A 22761-nucleotide genomic window follows, 5' to 3' on the forward strand; every position below is an offset into this window, starting at 1 on the left:
ATGAATTCCTCCCTCAGACCAGTCAAATGCCACCTGCACAAACCTTCCCATGTTAACAGCCATAAGAATGTATCCACACGGTTATCATAGGGCATTGAGGGTAGGGCCCGCAGTGCCTGGTGAGGGGTGGGCACCACAGGAGGCTCCCATCAGTAGTCAGCTGGGTGCATTCAAACCATGTTAGACAGCACCAGGCGCCCAGTGGGTGCTCACTAAGCGTCTCATGAACACAGGATGGGTGCGGAGGAGGCAGAGATGGAGATGCCAAAGGCAGAAGATGCTCATTCTGGCTGGAAGAAACGAGAGTCTGATAGGAGCAGACGTCTTGGCACCCCCAAAGGATGGGAATCTGGGTGGAGAAAGGGGTGGAAGGCTCCGGAGAGAGAGTCCACAGGAAGCACTGGGTGAGTGTGTAAATGAACGTCATCGCCCCCAAGATTAAGTAGCAGCAGGCACCCTCCGCAGGCTTTGCAGGCTTAATGCCTTCCCTGGTCCCTGTGATGCCAAATCCCAGCACCTCAGCTGCTCCCAGGGAAGCCCCAGCCTTTGCCTAGCATCTTGCTGAGGCAGAGGCAAGAGAAGTACTCAGCAGGGACAACTCACAAGCACAGGAAGTGGACAGCTCTCTCCTGTGCTGCTCCAAGTGTGGGAGAGCCTCTCTGTAGTGCATCTCTCCCTCTCTCACCCCCGCCTTGGAGTCCTGTGCACTACACACCTCCCCCAGCCTCTGGGTCCTGCTGCACCCGCTGGGGTCATTGCAATCAGGGGTCTGCCAGGACAGGAGCTCAACCGAAGTTGGCTGACTACATGCACACAAAACCTTGATTTGGCAAAAGCACAAAGTTAAGATTTATGCATTTAAGGTACATCAGTTTTACCTTTAAGAAAAGGTGTATGAAGAGTCAGAGGTGAAGGTGACATGAGAATGACAGAGTATTGGTAATACTGCTGCACGTGAGGGGAACATGGGGTTTTCACTATACTATTCCGTACGGGTCCATATATTCCAAAGTTTCCAAAATTGAAAGTAAAAAAGAAAATCAGAAGCCAAGACTGTGAGACTTGGACAGGGAACAGGCCCGGGGAGCTCGGTAAGGCACGCCCCTGAACATAGGCAGCCGAGGTGAACCTCCTCCTCCTTGTCCTTGGTTTGGAGAAAAAAAGGAAGAGGGGTTAGGAATCCTGAGGGGAGCTGGGACGCCAATGCTGATACCTGGTTTCCCTGAGCCAGGATTAGTGGGCACACCCTTCTCCCCTGGGGGACCCTCCTGCCCCTCAGCCTCCAGGCGCACCAACTCCACATCGCTGAGGGTGATGGTGGATTTATTTACTTCTCTTCAATGTGAAGCAGCAGGACCAGAGGAAACACAGGGGGCCAGAGTGAAGAGGGGGCAGGAGCCTAGGGGAGCCCGTCAGTCACCCACCAACTGCAGGCACGCACCTGTCACTGAGAGCTTTGCTCTCCAGCTCCAGGGTCCGTCGCAGCAGTGTCTTCTGGCGGCTGTACTCATCCATGAGGGCCTCATGTTCCCCAGACAGGTGCTCATGGAGTGCACCCAGGCACGCGTGTTCCCGCTGCAGGGCCTCGTGGGCTGCCACCAGCTGCTGGTGCTGGAGCTGCATGTTCTGCTCTGTGAGCGCAGTGAGCGAGGCGCTCTGGGAGCTCAGAGTGGAATTTTCCACCTGCCGGGAGGGAGAAGGGGATGATGCCTCACCAGGTGCAGGCCCAGGGGGACCACAGACTCCAGAACCCCACATCCCCACATGCAGGGAGGGGCCAAGAGCAGGTCAAGTGTCGACACCAAAATAGCAGGACCCTCAGGACAGGCAACACCCAGCCGAGCTGAGGACAGTTCTACCTGCACTTAAGGAACTGCTGTGGGAAGGCCCAGGGCAGAAATGGACTGCCCCATGGGCCTAAGCTTAGTCCTGGGCCCCTCTCTGCACATGTGACCTTTCTTGGCAATTTATGCCCTTTCTCTGGATAAGCTCCTTGGGTACCCTCTCTGACTACTTTGAAAAGTACATGGAAAATCAGTAAGGACATAGAGAACCTGAACAGCACTACCAACCCATTTCACCGATATTTACACAACACCCATCCAACCGCATTCAAACCACCAGAAAGTTGACCGGGGAGGAATCCATCCTAACTCATTCTGAGGCCAGAATTACCCTGGTGTCCAGCTGCTCATCCCGCTCCAGACTCTTGGGCTGCAGCGTGTCCAGAGACGTCTGCAGCCTCTGGTTCTCCAGCAACAGGTCCGGGCTCTCCCGCTCCAGGGCGTGGACCCTCTTGGGGGCTGTCCTCAGGGCGCTGACCTCCATGGCCAGCATCTCGTTCTCCTCCTGCAGCCGGTGCAGCTCCTGCTCCAGCTCCTGCGCCCGCGTCGCCTGCTCCTTCACCTGCTCCAGGTCCTGGTGCAGCTGCTGCTGCTCCCGCTCCAGCTTGCTGACTCTGCTGCTGGTCTCCATCACCGTCTGGTGGAGGACTTTGCTCTCATTCTCGATGTCCTGCACGCAGGCCTCACTGCTGGCCTGTGAACGCTCCCGCAGTGAACGCACCACTTGTTCAAGATCCTTGATCTTCAGGAAAACACAATGGAAAGGACACAGGCGTGATTTCGGTCCAAACTAGGAGCCCAAAGTGCAGGTCTGGAATGACCATCTCATCATGGACCCAAAAGACGTCCTAATGTTCCCCAAGGGGCTGATATGGACACAAGGTGAAGGGCACGGAGATCCTCACCCAGACAGTTCAAGTCTAAACACTTTCACAGCAGCCAGATGACTTAGAAACAGAAAACACATCTTCTCTTACTTAAAACAATGAAACTGATTTCCTTGGTGCTTTTTACCCTGGTCCACAGGGGCCCGACAAGCTGGCCGCCCTCCCCAGTGGCGGCTCCTCACGCCACTCTCCCCTGCAGACATTGCACATGATCTTCCCTCTGCTGTGAATGCTCACCTGCCTGCACCCCCAGCCTCCAGCTTCTCTGGCTCCTTCTCATCATCCAGGGCTCAGTATGATTGACTGCACCTCAGGGAAGCCCTGCACCACGATTCTAAATGTCCTGCACCTAACAATACTCTCCCTGGACCCACGTATATTCCCTCAATAGCACAGGTCTGAAGTCACCTGGCTTGTCATCTATCACTGAACCTGCTAGACTGGAAGCCGTATCAGGGGAGGGTGGATGCATGTCTCTTAAATCTACACAGCACCTCCCCAAGCCCCTTTTCTGCAATACTAGAGAGGCTGAAGAACTCAGGTACCTGATACCCAGCCTCCCCTGCAGCTATGGTTAGTCATGTGTCAGGTGTGGCCTATGAGATGTCCACAGAGGATCCCAGGAGACCTTCCCTCTGTCTCTTCACCCTCCACATTCTTCCTGCCCACTTCTTGGCGAGGTACTACAGTCACGGCCAAGACTGGCAGAACAGAAAGAGAGAAGCCTGGCTCCTGGGTGGCGTCCCTGAGCCACTGCCCCAGCACTGGGCTTCCTGTAATGTGGGGGCGGATCAACCCTGGAGGTTATCCAGGGCTCTGAGCATGAAGCTGGACCTTTGAAGGGGGATCTTCGTCCTGTGGGCTGTCCCATGTGCTGCAGGACATTTTGCAGCATTCTGGCCTCTCCCACCACAGCCAGGAGCACCTCCCCTCTCCTCCCCCAAGTCATCACAATCAAAAACAAGATGGCCAGTGTCCCTGGGAAGCAATATCTGTCCCTGCCCCCCTGCTGTGGCTGGAATTGCTGGTCAGACTGCAGCTGACGAAGAAACTGGTAACCCAGGAATCACTGCTGGATTCCCAGGACATGGCTGTGACCCTGGACTCTCCCTCTTGCAGGCAGGGGCACCAGGGGAGGCACGGGTGCTGGAGGGCCTACCTCCTGAGCTTTCTCAGCCTTCAGGGTCTCTATGTCATGGAGCAGCTGTTCTCTCTCCTCCATCAGCTCCTCACTGAGGGTCTCCAGATCCTGACTGGTCTGCTTTTCTCTTTCCACCTGGACTCGCAAATCTTCAATCTGCAGAACCAAAGACCCAGCCCGTGCAAAAGTCTGTTTCAGGAAGTGAACTGTGTTTTAAAGCAAACCTGAAACCTGTCAGCCCCATGGAACACTTTATGAAGTATAGTAACTTTCATCTTGGGTAAAAACTGCTGTTTAAAACTAACCCTGCTACTCTGTAAAGATTTACTTGTTTAAATAATAGGGAAATAAGACTACTTCCCATTCCAGAGAGGCCATAAAATATGCCCCAGACAGAGTAGTCAGTGTTGGTACCAAGCCAGGCCTTGAGATATGGTCTCACAGCCCTGTCCCAGCAAACACGACTTTTTCTCAGAAGGTCCTGAAGTCTCATTCCAAATTTGGAAAACAAAGAGCTGAAAAAGATATAAATTGAAAAGACTTCCACCATATTGGGCCCCAGAATTTGAGAAGCAAGAGTTCCTCTGGGCCCGCTAGCGCTAGCGAAAATGAATAGGACTCCAAAGAAATTTGGCTTATTGATTAAGGCTTCTTCTGATTTACTGCAGAACAGGAAGGGAGAAGCCTAGAGCCTGGTTGGCATCCCTGAGCCCCTGACCCAGCACTGGGAGGCCTACCCTGGGACTTCTTTTACTGTGAGGTGGATCAACCCTGGAGGTTTGCCAGGGTTCTCAGTGATGCTGGACATTGGAAGGGGGATGTTTCTTTGTCCTGCAGGCTGTCCCGTGTGCACCAGGACATTTTCAGCATCCTGGCCTCTCCCCACCACAGCCAGGAGCACCTCCCCTCTCCTCCCCCACGTCATCACAATCAAAAACCAGATGGCCAGTGTCCCTGGGGGCAATAACTATCCCTGCCCCCCTGCTGTGGCTGGAATTGCTGGTCAGACTGCAGCTGACGAGGAAACTGGTAACCCAGGAATCACTGCTGGATTCCCAGGACATGGCTGTGACCCTGGACTCTCCCTCTTTCAGGCAGAGGCGCCAGCGTAGGCACGGGTGCTGGAGGGCCTACCTCCTGGGCTTTCTCAGCCTTCAGGGTCTCTATGTCATGGAGCAGCTGCTCTCTCTCCTCCATCAGCTCCTCACTGAGGGTCTCCAGATCCTGACTGGTCTGCTTTTCTCTTTCCACCTGGACTCGCAAGTCTTCAATCTGCAGAGCCAAAGACCCAGCCCATGCAAAAGTCCGTTTCAGGGAGTGAACTGTGTTTTAAAGCAAACCTGAAACCTGTCAGCCCCACGGAACACTTTATCAGGCCTTTTCTCAAGGGGAAAATCTTCCTGCCCACTTCTTGGGGAGGTACATCAGCCACTGCCATGACTGCAGAGCAGGAAGGGAGAAGCCTGGCTCCTGGGTGGCGTCACTGAGCCGCTGCCCAGGTCAGGCCTAGTTGGGCAGTGAGCTCCCCATACCCTTGACCATCACCTCTCAGCCCATGGTGTGTACTTCCAGCTCATGGTAGAGAAAAAGGCCATGGACACCAGTCGGTCAGCTTCCCTCCCAGCTTTCCACTGCTCACTCTCACTGCTTCTGTCTTAGGCCGTGTCCACTACTGTCCTGAGGGTAAGGCCACATTCCTGGGGCCAGCAGCCACCACTGGATGTCCTACAGGGACTTCACCCAGTTGGTGACATTCCTATTCATCCAGCTGCTCTCAGGGGTCCTCTGCTATCTCTCTCCCTCCTCTCCCCTCCAAGTAAATGGACCACCAAGGCCTGTCCTCATTCCCCATGTGGCTCCCCCTCCACACCCCACTGCGCCCAGGCCAGACCAGCTCCGTCCTGCCGGGACGACTGCCCAATCAGCGGCCTGACACGGAGCTCTTCTGCGGGAACCACCAGTGCCCACTCCCTGAACATGAACTGCCTGGACCCGCACGTCTCACACTCTGTGCCTGACACCTGAACACCGTGATGGATGCAGATTGAGTCTCAGGGTGGGCCCTGAGGTGCAACTCCCAGGCGAGGCCCGTGCTGTTGTCCCTTCCCACTGACACCAAACTCATGACCACACGGGAGGAGGAAAGGGTTGCTCCCTGCTAACACTGTGACCACAAGCGGGTTTCTGTAACTGACAGGGCCAGCAAGCAGCAGGCATGGGCGCCAGCTTCTCTCAGGGTGACGTGCTCATCTCACACCTGGAAGGAGGCAGGTACAACAAGAGCTGACCCCTCCTGAGAGCTCCAGGCCCCTCCCACCCTCAGAGTTTCTGACATGGTCATTCTGGGCTGGGGCCCAAGAGCCTGCATTTGACTTGTGACCCTGATGCTGGTTTGGGATGATGGCTCTAAAACTAAAACAGAGGAGCCCCACGATCCAGATCAGGTGGCTCTCAGAGCTTTTAAACATCCCAGATCTCAGGCCACCGACTAGAACCTCTGGGGGCAGGACCTTCAGACGTCCAGCGACCCTGTGAGCAGCAGGACCTAGAGCCAGCTCCATTCACCTGGCTGTGGGCGGCCTGGCACAGGCAGGTTGACAAACTCCCGGAAGGATCGCTGCTCTAATGCCAGCTCTGCCTACTTCTCCTGGGTGAGGCCGCCCTGCCTTTATCTCACAGCTCTGGGCACAGTTTCCAGACTCCTCGGAAGCAGCAGGAAGGCAGCTTCTTGCCCATGACGGGGAGGGTCAGGCACAGTGGAGTTCATATCCGTGCCCTCACAGCACCCTGTGGGCACACCCAGCCCCCTGCCCCAACATGGGGACCCGAGGACAGGGCAGCCCCACCCAGCCAGGGTCAACAGCAAAAGGCGCTGCAAGGTGCCACGTGTCTGAGTCTTTCTCACAAGTGAGAACAACTTTCTTCTCCTTCCTGATCGCTGCCTCACTTCCTAGCACCAGGTCTGGGCTCAGCAGGAAGCAGGCATCTGCCCTGATGGCATCGCCTACTCTGGAGCTGGCCCTGAGGGGGAAGGCCCTGCACAGCTGTCACTCACCCTCATTCAGAGAAGGACACCGGCCCAGGGAGTCCAGTGATCTGCCCAGAGCCCCACAGTGAGGATGCGGCAGAGCCGAACGCACCGCAGTGGGCCGACCCCAGGCCTGCTCTCTCAGACAGGGCCTGGGGTGTGTGCCCCCCAACCTCCTGCCTTGTCCACCCCCCTCCCCATCTTACTGTTAATTCTTCTCCCCTGCCTCTCTGTCTGTCCCAGTGAAAGGAATGTTATGCTCAACCTTTGCAAATCTGGTGTGGCTGCTTCTGGTCTGAAAATGTGACTGCCTCCTGTCCACCCCCCCCCCCACCGCTGAACACCCCCATCTTCTCTGCTTCTTTTTTCCGTGGAACTGGAGCCCTCACTCCTGTCCTTCCCTGAAGGCCCTCCCTTCCCCTAGGGAGAGCTCTCTAGGCTGAGATGGGTTTCCCGTCCTCCTCAAAGCACCAGGCTTGGGCCGAGGGCTCCTGTGGGGAGGGCCAGGTCTCCAGAGCACGGGGGTGCCAGGGGCCTGCCCATCAGTTTCTGTGCTGTGCTTGTGTTCCCATGATAGGCCCCAAAGGGCTGCCCTCTTCCTCTCAAAATCAGGACTCCTGCCTGAAGGAATGAACTCTTAGATGTCAGTGCCAAGTGAGGGTGGGGGACACACCCTCTCTAAGGTCCACAGAAGGGTCGTGAGTTACAGGGAAGGATGAGAATTTCGGGAACTAAGGTTTACACAGACCAAAGCGAGCCTACAGCCTGGGCGACACTGGGTGGTGGGAGAGCCGAGCTGGCACCGGGGGGCCTGGAACTCCGGGCCGCCTGTCCTGGCTGACCCTTGTCTCTCCTTCTCAGACACCACCCAGAGGGCCATGTTGTCTGGACGTGTCCAAGGCTGGGCCTGCCCTGGCTCCAGGGAGGTCAATGTCAGGCCATGTCCCCCGTGGTTTTAAGCTGATGACCCAGATGCACCATCGATCCAACATTAGGGAGGATCCATGATGCAGCCAGGCCCCGAATGGGCTAAGAAGGACAGGGAGCCCCTCCTTCCCACCAGGGGCTCAGAGCCAAGAAAGGCCTCCCAAGGGCTGTGGCAGGACTGCCCTGGGGTCCTACAGGGAACTGATCAGGAGAGGAAGTGGGGATGGGACCTGAGAGACAGGACTAAGGAGTCATGTGGGGAGGCAGCACCCACCGCCAGTCCTGTGTGTGTGGAGGAGGGACCGGAGTGGACCACGAGGGCAGGAGATGCGTAAGGGGTTATCTCTCAGGCCTTCCGGGAGCTGGGCCAGAGGCTACAACACAGGCCTCTGCAGCTCACCCCTGAGGACCTGCCCCATTGGAGGATCTCATCTTTCTAAAGGTCAAGCCTTTCTATCTCGGCCGAGGTCGGGCTGCCATTTACAGAGACATACCCTGTGCCCCGCCCACATGAATCTAAAACCCAGACTGTCTGGTGGCTTTCCCTGAGCTGCGCTGCACAGAGAGACACGGCATGAGGAGGGGCTTCCTCCTGGCCCCCAGGGAGAAGACACACGGTGCCTCAAAGGAAGAGAAGCCTGAGTCACCGAACCTCAGATGTCCCACGAGAGGCCTGGAGAAACCACTGCACAGGAGGAGGGATGGTCCCAAGCCTCACCCAGAGATGAAGTTCCAGCAGAGCCATGACCTGCGGGACCCAGGTCTCCGGTCTGCAGCCCACATCCCTGCCATTGCCGGGGCCGCCTCAGCAAATGACACTGGCAGGACCTCTGGGCAGGTCAGGACAGACACCCAGACACCTGAAAGCACCAGTCCTGCCAGGTGGTCAGCAAGCAAGAGTGCCCTTGCGCCTCCCTCATCCGGAATCCAGGCACCCGACAAGGTGTGCTCAGAGCCCACAAAGCAGTTCTGTCACCCGTGGTGGCTACATGGACTGAGGCCCTCTGACCCAGAATGACCTGCACAGGGAGGCTGTTGCTAGCCTCTCAGGGCCCTTCTTGCCATGTGAATGGAGTCCTGGTAACTGTAGGATGAACCTGGCTGGGAAGCCTGTCTGTCCTCCCATATGACTGTTCTACTGTGCTACTGGGAAGACCTGGTTTGTCCAGAAAGGCAATGCAGTCCCGCCATATCCTCTTCCTCATCCCCTCGACCGAAAGGAGAGAGTGGGCACTGCACTCCTGTCACCAGCAGCCAAACCCTGAAACGGCCCATCCATGGTCTCCACACGGGAGCGAGTCTTCCATCCCTGCTTCTCTTCGGGACCCACCAGTGTTTCCCGTTTTATTTTTTGTTTGTTTGTTTTATGTTTTCAATATATTAAAAAGTAACAGTACAAAATGCTATAGTTATTAAACAGGATCCAAATATATCCTTTATAAACTAGTTCTACAATTTAAGGGAAACATCTTGATACATAAAAGCTTTAACAGGATTTAAAATGTTTAAAACTAGAACGTGTATAAGACTTAACTCTTTCAAATGTTCAAACAGAAAGACAACATGCATAATCCCTATAATAAAATGTGTCCTTGCACACATACCCTAGGGACTTTAAAAATTGTAAACTTTTAAAGTTTCAGTAATAGAGGCAGCACTTAAAAGCTTTGTGAACCTTTTCCCAAACAAGCATACTTTCAGTAAATCATTTTATCTGACTCCACATTTGCATTTTTGTTCTTCCTGAAAAGGATAATTTACACTAGCACTGAATTTTTAATTTAAAAAAATACATTTAGAGATATTTAACTTCCTGAGTGACTTCAGTTATTTAAATATGATTTCATGAGAAAATTCTAATGTTTTAGAAAGAAATAGGAAGTGAAGATTTACACTTGATAACCAATTAGGGCAAAACTCAAAGAGCATGTCACAGAACTTACACTTACATTCTCTATGAAGTTAAACAATATGATTAATCCCAAACTTCACCAATAATCTTTCTCAAATGTTAGTAAAATGAATCACTGAAATGACATTTTCTCATTTGTTAACAAAATACTACTGCATTTTAGACCACCAACTTGAATGTTTTCTATTATATACACAAAATGTGATTCACTAATAAGCAGGTTCTTGCAATACAATAGATAACAGAGCATTAAAATATTTTCTTTATGATACAACCGATACATAGAACACGCGCCTTCCTCAATTTCTAAAACAATTAAGAATTGTGGAACTTTCTTTTGCATAAAACCCTTTCCTCTTCATGAAACCCTGAGGTGAAAGGCTATCCATGTAAAAGCTGTCGTCACAAGTCTTCTCAGTTCTGTATTAGAATATAGCTATATGTTTAAAAAATTTTATAAAGAAATGTGGCAACTTATAAAACTGCTCTGTACAGTTTTAACGAAACATTCCCAGACCAACTCAGCCTAGGACGACCCTATAAAAACACTGTCCTTTGGACACTTGCTCTTTTGGAGATGAAGCCCCTTCCCAGCTCTCCTGCTGCCTCTTCTGTTGTCGGGGCCATGGCTCCAGCCAGGTGGTTCCTGTCCTCACGGAAGTGACCATCTCCGTGTCCTCTGGGTGCTGCTCACGGCTATCGTGTCTGCTCCTGGGCAGGGAGGAGAGCTCTGCCTGGTTGGCGCAGCGATGACGGTGTGTCCTGACGCCATTGGGAGCTTGGAGACTCGTGATAACCAGGATTGTGTGACTGAGCTGATGGGGAAATCCTGACTGATCCAGCTGTGGAGAACCACATTTCCCGCCCTATGACATCTGTCTCAGAACGTTCATCACTGCTTGTTTCTGAACGTTTTCTGGAGAAGACAGAGATCTCTCAATTTCCTGTGGTGATGGAGCCATGTTATCCAGGCCCTTCTGTGTCTGTGAGGAGATGTAGAGGCCGGGCTTGAATTCCCACATGACGCTGGGAGGCATGGCTACTTCCTGAGGAAACTGGGTTTTGCTGGGCCTTCCAAAGAGTTTTATTACATTAAGTAGATGCGTTGCATAAAGAACCGGTAGTGCGTGTTGGAGATTCACAAATGCAAACCGCTTTGCTTTGCCATCCTACCTTCTGGGATTTTCACTGTTATCACTGGCCCCGCCTGGCGGGAAGGCGGGAAAAGGAGCCCCGCGGTCACTGCAGTGTCCAGGTCGCCACCTAAGCGAGCAGATCCGCTTCCGCCACTGCCCCTGCGGGCGCCGCCCTCCCGTGTGAGGCCAAGGGGGGCCTCCTGACGCTCCCACTGCGCACTCTCCAGAGCCCAGGTCCTCGGCCACCAGGCGTCGCCTACGTAAACGTCATCACGCTCCTCCCGCCTGCGTCAACATGCTCTGACCCGGTGCGCAAGCTCGGAGGACAGCGCTCTGTGAAGGCCATGGCTCCCAGGGAGGCTCGCGGAGCCGGAGTCCGCGCCCGACACCGGCTGGACTGACCTGCGGAGCGCGGAAGCCTCCCTGGACCGAGGGACGTGGGACGGACACAGCGGCCGCCTTGGAAGGTGGCCCTGAACGAGGGGTCCCTGTGCCCTGCGACCAGGAACACGGTGGCCCTTCGCGCTCCCCTCAATGGCCTCAGCCCGCTGGCCTCAGGGCCGGCGACAGTCTCTGCAGACAGCGCCCTCAGGCCAGGCCAGAGGCGACCCACCGGGGACCTCCTCCTCCGCAGAGGACACGGCCAGGCATCTGGACCAGAGCCCTTGAGAGACTGACAGCGGCTGGAGCCCATGATGCTCAGCAAAGGGAAGGGACCCAGATGGGCGGTGCCAAGGCCGTGAGGTGAGATTCTCCCTGTACCCGCCCCGCCCCCTGCGGAACCGGACCTGCTGCGGAGCTCGGGGTGCAGGACGCTGCGTGAGTGACCGGCCACTGTGTGACCACGGCCCGCACTTTGGCCCCGCCCGGTGCTTTCTAACAGGGCGCTGCTCTCCTTCCATGAGGCACTTACCACACGCGGGACCCTTTGCCTGCACTAACTCACACCATCCTCAAAACACCTACTAGGTGTGTGCATCGCTAACCCCATTTCACAGATGAAGGCAACGAGGCACACAGAGGTCCATCGTGTGCGGTCTCACTGCTGCAGGGACTCCTCATGCTGCCTCGTGACGCCTCTCCAGGAGGCCTCCTGTCCCCCTACCATAACCGTGGCTGCACTGGACTCTGCCTTTCCCCAGCTGCGCATGCTCACCGACACCTGGGTGCTCCCCCTGGCCACTTACATGCCCGTATGTTCCGGACAGCACCCACGGTTACCTGCTTTCTGAGCTGCTGGTTCTCCTTCTCCAGCTCCTGGCGCTGGAGGCTGCTCTCCTGCAGGGCCAGGGAGGCGTCCCGCAGCCCCTGGATGGTGCCCTGGAGGCTCTGCTTCTCCTGGTCCAGCTTCAGGAAGCAACTGGAGGCTGAAGAGCAAAGTGGAGTCAGAGCCCATATTCCAGGGGCCTCAGCTTCTGCTCTCTGCCCCCGGCACTGAGATGGCCATTACCCTGAGCCTTGGGTTTGGGGGGCCGGGAGTGTCAGCTGGGTGCCCTCCCTTTTTCCCAGGGTGCTGTTGCTGTCTGCACATGAGGGTTCCTCGGGCGGTTTTGGCCCCTCTGCTGGTTCAGCTGGGATTGTTAGGGGAGCAAGCAGAACTTAGAAGAAAGCAGGTGATGGCAGAGAGAAGCCAATGCAAAAGTTCAAGATGGTGGAACTGCTGGAACCACTTTTTTACAAAGTTGTAACCTGACCATCAAGTCAAGGATTGCAGAGGCTAACAGATGGCAAAGAGAGTGCATTCTCTGTGCCAGCCTCAGAGTGGTGGGTGTCCGGGAGGCTCAGCCGAGGGATTAGGGGGGACACGATCATTGACCCGAATGTCTGTGGGTGGAAGAGGCTATGGGGCACATATGCCCAGTACTTGCCACCTCTGGGTAAATTCCTTCAGTCAGAGATTTCATTTTGTACTTTCACAATTGCATTGAAAAAGAATGAGACAGGGACACAATGTTGTTAAGAGTTCTCACTAGCGCCCTTGCGATAATTGCCAATAGGCTACTAGAGACCAGCCACTATGATGTCCAATCCAGTGACGAGAGTGAGAGCTGCCAGGAGACAGAAGAAGACCAAATTATCCCAGGAAATAGCACATGCTGTGGTAGTGGAGACAAGGAAAGGTTCTCAAGCGATGCAGCCACACAAAGATTACATCAGAATCCGAAACAATGGAAATAATAGAGATAGCAACTACTCAAGAATCTGTGACACTGAATCCTGAGATAATGGAGCAAACAGTTAGCCAAGTACAGGGCATGCTGTCAGTTGCCCAGACTCAATCTGCAGAATCAGGCTGCAGCATTAGAACCGCGCTTCTCCAGCTGATCCACATGTTAAAGAAACCTCCTGAAGCATCTGCTCCTCAATTTCAGGTCATTATAGAAATGATACACCATGTTTTGAGAGACCTAAAGGACATTCAGGAAGAAATAGCTGACATTAAGAGGCACATAAGTCGACTCAGCCTGTCATCCTACGTCTCAACATGTGCACCACAAGGCCACGTTGACTTAACACCTTGCTTAGATCCACAGCTGATTGCATTTACTCTACAGCCCTCCGTGGATCAGCCCGCACCACCTTTTCAGCCAAGCGAGATTGAGTCCTCCCCTGACGAGTTCTTCTGTTCATTCTCATAAGCAAAATTTAAGAAAAAGAAATAAAAGGAATGAGACAGTATATCCAAATTGCTTAAAAAATTCTAAGCGAGATGAAAACATAAGGTAAAGCCAGAAAAAGGCAGATTTCCTCCGTTGCTTTTAAACAGCTTGAATGCAGAACAGAAAAGGAAGCACAGACCTGAGAAGAATGGGCGTTCTCGGCCCGGCCCTGCCACCAGGAGGTGCGTGACTTTGGATAAATCCCAGGGCTTGTTCAGGAGGAAACCATGAATGTATGAGGGGTCAGGGTTGTTCCCTCACCTGTCCCTTCAGGGCCACACACTCAGCCCTGGGAGCCTTATCACACTGTACTGCTAATAGGGCTGCTCATGAGCACCCCAAGAAGCAGAGTAATGGGTATCTTTGGATAAGACAAGGGCGAGAAGAACAGCCATCCTTTGTTGGCACCCTGCGGGCCAGGCACAGTCTAACGCTTCACTGTCTCCTCTCACAAGATACCCATAGCAATCCTGTGAGGCAGCTTCATTACCCCCATTTTGCAGATAAGAAAACTGAGGTGCAGAAGAGGTCACCTGGCTAACAAGTAGAGGAGCCAGGACTTTAAACCAGGCCTTTCTGATTCAAGAAGCCACCACCCCAACCACACATAAGTATACACACTTTGTTCGTGAGCTGCCAGCTAAGCAGTAGGAGTTGGGAACACCAAGAAGTCAGTCACTGACCAGAAAGGGCTCATAAGCTACACTGAGCATCTGAATCAGGGAGGCTTTCCAACCCCATCAGCCACCTTGGTCTCTAACAAGCACATTTGGTCTGAGCCACTCCCTGTCAGCCAGCACCAGTTCTGTGTCCCACCAGGGGGCAGTGGTGCTCCCCAGGAACCTGAATTCCCAGAGCCTGGGTTCCCAGGAGTGAGGAGACACCAAACCACAGAAAGAACTAACTTCTCACACAGACTCATAGTTCAATGAACTGATTTTAGGTTTGGAGCTGATGGGACGCCTTGAAGAGAGGAATACCCAGCTGCTTTCAACAGCCTTTCCATGATGCTGAGGAATGTTGCTCAGAATTGAGAAATAGTTCCTCCCCAACCCAGCCAAAGGCCTTCCTGGCTCTAAGCAAAGCCTAACCTGCACTCACAGGTGCACGTGTGCTATTCTTGGACACAGGAACTGGCTTGTTGTTTGCTGGGTGCTGAGGCTCCTGCTGCATGGCCACCCCACCCACCTTCCCTGGCCAACCCCTCACCTCCTCTGGGGGCTGGGAGGGGGAAAACACCAGAGGAAGTGGAAGAGGCCTGGGTCCCCTGAACAGCAGCCACTGAGCAGCCCCAGCCCAGGAAGACGGAGAGCAGACTACACCCATCTGTCCGATGATGAAATCAACGGAGGAAACCATGCCCCGGGTACAACTATAATGGAGGCGAGTGACCACTGGGGACGCCTCCTGCATCCAGAGCTTCCAGTGCTCCATGGAGAGATCTAAGACACCCTCTGGGTGTCAGCGTGCTGTCATTTGGAAGCTCCTGTGTCTAGCTGAATGGGAACTGAGAAATCTGGCAGCACTTCCTTTGCATTTCATGTCCTGACTTCAAGGCTGCCAGGCCCTTCATGTTCTTGGGGAGAATTGCAATGAAACAGTTTCAAATGGCCCTTGAATAAAACCCTATTTACTTGGGCTGACATATGAGTTTCAGAGCCAAGGGCTCAGCTCCCTGGCTTATGGAGAAGCCGAACAGTCAGCTGTTCCTGGAGAAGGCCCTTGGTATCCATTAAAGTGTAATTGTTTTCAATCAGGCTGGCTCCATGGCACCATCGGCTGCTGCCTACCCACTGACAGCTGCTCCAGCTCCCAGCGCAGGTGGGTGGACTCCTCCACACTCTGCCCCTGTGCAGCCTTGAGGGCCAAGTTCTCTTCCCGCAGCTCCTCAAGGTGTTGCTGGTCTGTGTCCCGGGCCTGAATGTGCAGAAAAGGGGGTGGGGTGAGGATGCTGACTGGGGCACGCTCTGGACAGATCCCGGCCCCTGTGCATCTGCCCTCATTTCCCCAGGATGAAGGGCCTCCATGCCCCTGCTCACTTCCAAAAACACAGCTGCACAGAAATGACTCCAACACACGGCCCAGCTGTGAGAGTTACAACCACTAAAAAGTATGTTGACCCAGTGACCTAGGCCCTAGGTCAGGGGTGGGCAACCTTTTTGTGAGTGCGTGCAAAAACCAGCAAAATCTCTGACTCAAAATTCTTCTGTGTGCCAACCCTAATTTTTTGAGAACATGTTACGCCTACTTGGTATCTCTTAAGGTGCACATATGTGAAGAACCTTGAAGAAATAATAAAATTCATTCGAGTGACAGAAACACAGTATATGATGATGAAAAATACATTTTATTTTTTAATGTATACATGTACACTGATAGTCTGACAGAAAATGTTATGACTCCGTTTGATATTATCAGTGGGACTTTTGCTGCTGCATCACTGATGACAGAGATTTTACATCAGGTTTCTATTTCGTGACCTTCAGAGATATGCATGAGCTACTACTTTCATCCGTCAGGCTACTCCTATTATGAGACTTAACAAAATTCATCACTGAGAACAAAGATTCACAATTGTAAATGGAAGATTATAAGAGAAGGTTTCGCGTGCCAGCAAAAGTTACTGGCGTGCCATGTTTGGCACGCATGCCAGGGGTTGCCCACCCCAGCACTAGGTCCTAGGGGATGAAGTTCTCTGAGCAGTGTCTGAACAAAGTGACGTACAGCACAGGGCTTTAGAGCAAATGCTATAATGATGGCAGCTCCGTCGCCCCTTAGCAGGCCTAAGGCCTTGGAAAGGCCGTAGGGACTCACACATCACAGCTTAACCCACATCATAAACGCCAGAGGAGACCCTTTTTGCAACAGAGGCCCAATCCCTCCATCCTCACAAGAAAGCAACACAGCATCAGGTCCTCTCTGCGTTGGAGGCTTCAGTGGTGCCCACTCAAGCCACTGAACCTAGCAAGCGACTCTCCACCGTCAGCGAGTCACTGTGCTGGCAGCAGCACCGACCCAGTAGCTGAACATCAGAGAAGGGCACAACATGAACCAAAAACTGCCCCAACAGTTTTACACGTGGCGACAACAGCCTGTCCTACCAAATGTAGGCGGTGCAGCTTTGATTTCAGCTGCACGTTCTCCTCTTCAAGCTCATACAGCTTATCGACCCGGGACCGAGCGACAGTCAGCTGCTCCTGGAGAAGGCCCTTGATGTCCATTAAGGTGTAGTTGTCTTCAATTAGCTCCTGGTCAGCAAGAACACACATGAGAGCAATGAGGTTAAGGCCCCTGGTCATGACAAGGGCTCTTCCAGGCACCTGGACCCAAACCAACAGCCTAGTGGTGACCCTGCTGCCGCGGCAAGTTCTGTCTCCACTTTTGAGCCCCTGCCCTTCTCCATTAGGCCAGGCCAGATGGAAAAATCCCTGCAGGAAGACACTATTTAACTTCGGGAAGGGAACACTGTGAGAGTGTCTGACATGTACAGCCTCAGGTGGTTGGATGAGTGTACCTGCACAGGTGTGGGACTTGGCTGAGCCCCTTTACTTAAGAAGGAAGGGGTGGGGCTGAGAGTCCTGGGTTTGAGGACTGAGGCTAGGCCTCTCACAGTCACTCCACTCATCTTGGTTCTGGAACAAAATTCAGATGAGCTTTTGTTCAATATGCATTTCCTATTTGAACATTTCACACACCTACTCTCAGCAGTTTCCTGGAAATGAGGGGTCTGTAAGACACAACAAACAAGTACTATGGGCCTCTGTGTGTCAGGCACAAGCTGGGAGTAGAATGCAGTGACTGGGCCCTCGAAGGCCACCTCATAGGAGTCCATGGCACTTACTCCTATCCCAGTGCCCAGCACACAGGGGAACCGTTCGATTCATTCCCCTCATCCCTGGTCCTGCCCTCCAGAGTCTTCCCAGCGCCACTCATGTCTTAGGGGGCTGAGTCTCCCCTGAATGCCCTCACAGTTTGTGAGCACAGATACACATGGATGTGTCTGTTTCTCTCAGGGAGCAGTTTTCCAAGGCTTGCCCCACTCGTGGGTGCGGGCCAGTAGCTCCTGCGTATCCATCACGTGTTCATTTCCCCACACGGGCCAGAACCCCGGATTCTTGGTAGAGGGGAAACCGTATACCTACCGCCAGTGGACACGGTTCTGGTCAAAGCCTGGCAGCAGGAAGGGTTTGGTGACTGACTCTGGCTTCACCTGGCAGCCCCCTCTCTGCCTGACCCTGGCCCTGCACTAGGTGCTCTCTTTCTCTGCCACATTCACTCTGCACAACAGCCCCCAGAGGGAGGCAGGGACAGTCCCTTCCTACACACGAAGAGGCTGACTTGGGCCAATTAAGGAATGAGCCCCAAATCACAAAGCCAGCCAGGGGTGAAGCTGGGCTTGAACTCAGGCTGGAGAGCTCCAGACCTGTCTCTTCACTGCCCTCAGCAGCCTGCACCCCATCCTTAAGGAGCCCGGACTAGTATCAGCGATGTGAGCTGGAGCACATGGAGGGGCTTCACACAGGAAGAAGGCCCAGCTCTCCCTCTTTGGCCACTGCCCCCAGCATTCTGATCTAGTGTTCCAGCCGGTCTACCCACCACTGGTGATACTCACCAGTATCACCATAATCCCAGGCCCTGAGTTCCATAGCACAGCCTGCCCCTTCACCCTTACAACCAACTCCTACCCAGCCTTCAAAACCCAGCCGGAATTGGGGGCGTGAGCACTGTCCTTGCTGATCCCTGGGCCCCGGCACATGGGCCTCGGAGAACAGTGTGACTCATTCTCTATGTGGCCTGGCCTTCACGGACCACTCTATTTCTCTTGTAATTCATTTACTAATGCCATGTGTAAGGCATTACTAGTTTCACAGCAAAATTATTAATCAATATGAGAAATGTTGCTGCTGTTATCCAGAGGCACACACCTTGAGAACACGAAAAAGGGGTTCCCACGGGAAACCCTGCAAAAGCCCAGAAGCTCCCCAGTGCCAGGAGCGAGTCTTGCTTTGTGTTAGATCCCCTGCTCCTGGCGCAGGGCTTGGCGCCACACAGGCCTTCAGTCACTGCATCCGCATGACTGGGCGAGGCTGCTTGGACAGGCCCGGAAAAGACACGGAGACAGAGGCTGAGCCCTGAAACCCACCCCCATCCACGGGGCAGAGTGTTGGCTGAGATGTGGGCCTGCCTTAGGTTCCCCGTGTGCACGAGGCTGCGGAGGCGGCAGCCTGGGGAAGCTTGCACATGACCTTCCGCAACCCTCCTACCTGTGAGTGAGGGTGCCCGTGCCCCACACCTGTCTGTGCTGCAGATTGATGCCTTTCATCACCAGCAGGGCCAGGGGACCATTTCCAGGACAAAGCCGAGAGCTGGCCTCCCACCCCCACCCCTCCTGGGCCGGGCTGCTTGGGCACAGCACCCAGGGCGCCTTCTCCCCAGGGGGTAGGTGAGTGAGCCACCAACATTCCTGGGGGAACAGACACACCCTGAGTAGGTGGGAGGAACCAACAAGCCTGGACCACAGTCATCCCCAACCCGCACCACCTGGCCCCGGGACCCCTGGGCCGGTCCGCAGCAGGAGAGCATGTCGAAGTCTCCGGCCAAACTGCCTGGCCCAGCGCACCTGCCTACCAGCTGCTTGGCCAGGAGAGGGACAGCCTATGCTCTCAGACCTGTGCTCCCCTCACAAGCTTCCTGCTGGCAGCGGGATGATTTCTTACCACCCAGCAGCCCACTCAGTGTGTGCTGACATCCTGGTTTCACCCCGCTCCCTCAGACTGCCTCTAACCCTGGGCTCAGCAGAGGGAGCAACATTCCCAAATCCTCAAAGAGAGGGTCCCAAACCCGCTGGTGATGTGAGCCGTTGGGTGCATGGTCAGAGTGTCAGTAACCCTGCCTGGGTCTTGGTCTCCATCCCCCCCCTCAGCCCTGACACCCTCCCCTGAACAGACCCATAACCTTGAGATCTGAGTAGGCTACACCATGGAGAGCTTCATATGGGACTTGCCCAAATACCATATATCTTTCCTATTTCACTGTATAAACCTCACAGACTAGCACAGTTATCTCTGTTTTATAGATGAGGAAACAGTCCTGGTAAGATTTAGCCATAGAAATTACAAGGAGTCTTAAAGAAAAAGATTAGTGAATAGAAAGTCATCACTATAGCATGAAGGGGGAGAAGGAAAAGTCCCAGAAGAATCAGGGCCCTTCAACCACATTCCCAACCCTATTCCTTCCACTACCAGAGGGAGCCCAGGGGTCTGGCAGACAGTCTGCGGTGCAGGGAGAGGGCCAGCTGGGGAGGCATCGCGGCTCCTCTCCACTCTTCCAGGACCCAAGTGCCCACCGTCCGCCTACCCTGGGTCAGACTCACCTTCATGCGGGCTGCATAGAAGTCTATGTCTTTCTGCTTCTGCCTGAGGCCCATCTCCAGCCTCTCCACGCGCCTCGCCTTCTCCCTCAGGGAGTCCAGCTCAGGGAGGGGGGCACGGGCAGCCTGGGCGCTGGCTGCCAGCTCCATGTTCTGGGAGGTGGGCAAAGGCAGGGGACCTGGCTCAGGGCACCCTCGGGGTTGGGGAAAGGCCCAAGTCCCTGCAGCCCCAGGAGAAGCCAGGGGCGGCCAAGCTGGTCCATGTGCAGGCCCCTGTGTGGGGACCCCACATGCTGTCACTGCAGCATGTCACCCCCCAGCAGCTCCCAGGACAACTGGCTCTCAGGCAGCGCTGCTTTGAGCAGGAGGGAGAGGTGTCCCAGGTCACGTTCCTGGGCCTGGGGCCCCGGTGACTGGGGCGTCCCAGCCCCTCACCCCCGGCCCACAGGATAGGCCTCCTGCTCACATTGCGCCGGGCCTCCTGCAGCTCCAGCACCAGCTGGTACAACTGATGCCTGGCGTCCGCCAGCTGCTTCGTATTCTCCTCCCTGGGGGCGATGAGAACACGTGGTGAGGGCTCCTCAGAAGCACCCGGAAAGCCCACCACCTGGGAGACCGCAGCGGGGAAGGAGGGGGTCCTGGCGTGAGGAGGGCCTCTGCACGTGGGGCTGCAAAACCACTCCCGACTCCAAGGTGAGCTTTAAGTCACTCTCAGACTACACCACAGACCTGAGCTTTCCTCTGAGGGTGCGGACAGGGAAGGAGCCCCCGGAACCACTGCGCCCTCCACAGCCAGGCAGGCAGGGAGGCCCCCTGGCAGGGAGGTGAAGGGGGCAGCTTCATAGGAAGTGGGCTTGGTGCCATCACCAGCTGCAGGAAAGGGGAGCGGGCCCACCAGACGGGACAGGAGAGACACATCCTCCCTCCAGCCAAGAGCACCCACACTGGGCCCGAGGCTGAGCGGCAGGCTGGTGCTCTGAGTCTGCCAGGTCTGGACTGGTCGGAGCCATACAGGCCCAGCAGAACCCTGCTGTGCAGGCCTGGGGAGGGGCTAACCCAGGGCCCAACAGGGACCCAGCTCACAACAGAGCCCCGTCACCCCAGGGCACTGTGAGAGCTGCCCCGTTTGCTGCACTGCATGGCAGTGAACCACATGTGCGAGCAACGGGGAGTGACACAGGGCACAAGAGCGGAAAGACCGGGTCACTGGGGGACTCACAGCTCCTGCCTGACGCTGCGCAGCGTGGCCTTGGTGTCCGCCAGCTCCACGGCCAGGTGTTGCGTGTCCTCACTGAGGCGGCTGCAGGTGTTCCACTCCTGGGTCATGGTCACGACCAGCTACAGCAGGGCAGACAGAGGGGTCTCACCGGCGTGCTCCTGTGCCCGGCACAGTGCCCGCACTAGAACGTGGTGAAGAATGACCAAAAGACGGAAGAAAGTAAAAGAGAAGATGGCAGCCGAGACTGCAAAGCCATGAGGGAGGCAGGAGAAAGTGGGGGATTTTTTAAGAAGCCAGGATATATTTAGTGAGACAGAAGGGCCATGTGAATGGAGCCGACTCCCCAAGCTCAACCTCTGTCCTCACACAGGTGTCTCAGGGGACTGTGCCCTGCAGGGAAAGTGCCCACACCCTGCCCCCTCGGAAATGGACCAGGAGGACAGACAGTGTGCAGTTTGAGAGGAAGTCAGGATGAGGAGCGTGGCCATAACTAGGGCCCCAGACCCAGGCCCCTCCCCACCCGTCCCCCAGGCTGTTGGGCCACCCGCAAACACACCTCCCTGTAACTGTCTCGTTCAGTTACGAGCCTCCTGAGGCAAAAAGTCGTGTTGCTGGAGAGAGACTCCAGCTCCTCCAGGGCCATGTCTGGGACCTCCAACCTCTGCATGTCAAACAGGCTCTCCTGGTGGCGGGTCACCTATGGGCACACAAGGGTAAGGTGCTGCGGAGGCTGGGCAGGGTGCAGCGCTGGGGTCCCCGAGAGCACCCACCTCCCAAGGCCACGCCCCCTGGGACCTAGGCCCCACTCTCCCACAGCTGACCCACCTCACTGACATTATTAACCCTCAGCCACCAAGTTCCTGTGGGGGCCGGGCAGGCTCCTCAAAAAGTGCAGCCACACCCTGCAGCCCAGCTCTTTCCTCACACACCACTGCTGCTCTCACACTAGCTCGAGGAGGACACTGACTTCCCACCAGACAGCACTCCTCCCAGTGTGGGAGCTCCCTCAACTGTCCCAGGGATTGCAGTTGCACACCATCCATGTGTCACACAAAGAGGGTAAGCCTTGGGAGTGGAGGGTGAGGAGGGATAGCATCTTATTCTCCAAATAAAATCTAACGTGAAGATGGCCAGGGATCAAACCTGAAACCCAAGTACATGACCTTGACGGAGAATCAAACCTGCGACCCTTTGGTTGGCAGTCTGACACTCTAACCACTGAGCCAAATCGGCTGCGGCCTGACCTCACCTTCTCAACCTGACCCCAGACCTGCTAGAGGAGGCAGAAGGGCTGTTTCCATCCTTGTCTTCTCAGTTTGGGAAGGTGAGTGTTCGTGCACGTGGGCCTCAAAAGGGGAAAACAAATGGCAATCCACTGAGTGATGTGCACCACAAACGCTCTCACATTTTCCAGATGGGTAAGTGGAGGTGGAGAGTAACTTAAAAAAACCCTGCTCTGGCAGGTTTCACTCCGTGGTTAGAGCATCAGCCTGTGGACCGAAGGGTCTCGGGCTTGATTCCAGGTCAAAGGGCACATACCTCAGTTGATGGTTTAATCCCCAGCCCCATGCGGGAGGCAACCAGTCTATGTCTCTCTGACATCAATGTGTTTCTCTCCCTCTCCTTTTGCCTCTCCC

The 22761-nt window shown here is 54.9% G+C and overlaps 1 protein-coding gene and 1 pseudogene across 1 annotated transcript in view; both read right to left on the bottom strand.

The window, feature by feature from the left end:
- Window positions 1–22761, bottom strand: part of LOC132213918 (protein Daple-like) — a 62781-nt gene that overhangs the window by 21264 nt on the left and 18756 nt on the right. The window contains exons 7-17 of the mRNA XM_059660796.1: window positions 21681–21821; window positions 21125–21243; window positions 20372–20453; window positions 19909–20058; window positions 16637–16783; window positions 15330–15452; window positions 12097–12309; window positions 5007–5144; window positions 2176–2586; window positions 1442–1683; window positions 1214–1335 (exon numbers count right to left, since the gene is read on the bottom strand). Of these exons, the coding sequence (XP_059516779.1) occupies window positions 1214–1335; window positions 1442–1683; window positions 2176–2586; window positions 5007–5144; window positions 12097–12309; window positions 15330–15452; window positions 16637–16783; window positions 19909–20058; window positions 20372–20453; window positions 21125–21243; window positions 21681–21821 (1888 nt within the window). The remainder of the gene's footprint in view (window positions 1–1213; window positions 1336–1441; window positions 1684–2175; window positions 2587–5006; window positions 5145–12096; window positions 12310–15329; window positions 15453–16636; window positions 16784–19908; window positions 20059–20371; window positions 20454–21124; window positions 21244–21680; window positions 21822–22761) is intronic.
- On the bottom strand, window positions 10266–11221 carry LOC132213858 (RNA-binding protein 7-like; annotated as a pseudogene).

Source organism: Myotis daubentonii, chromosome 12 (assembly GCF_963259705.1).
Source record: "Myotis daubentonii chromosome 12, mMyoDau2.1, whole genome shotgun sequence".
Classification (NCBI taxonomy): Eukaryota; Metazoa; Chordata; class Mammalia; order Chiroptera; family Vespertilionidae; genus Myotis; species Myotis daubentonii.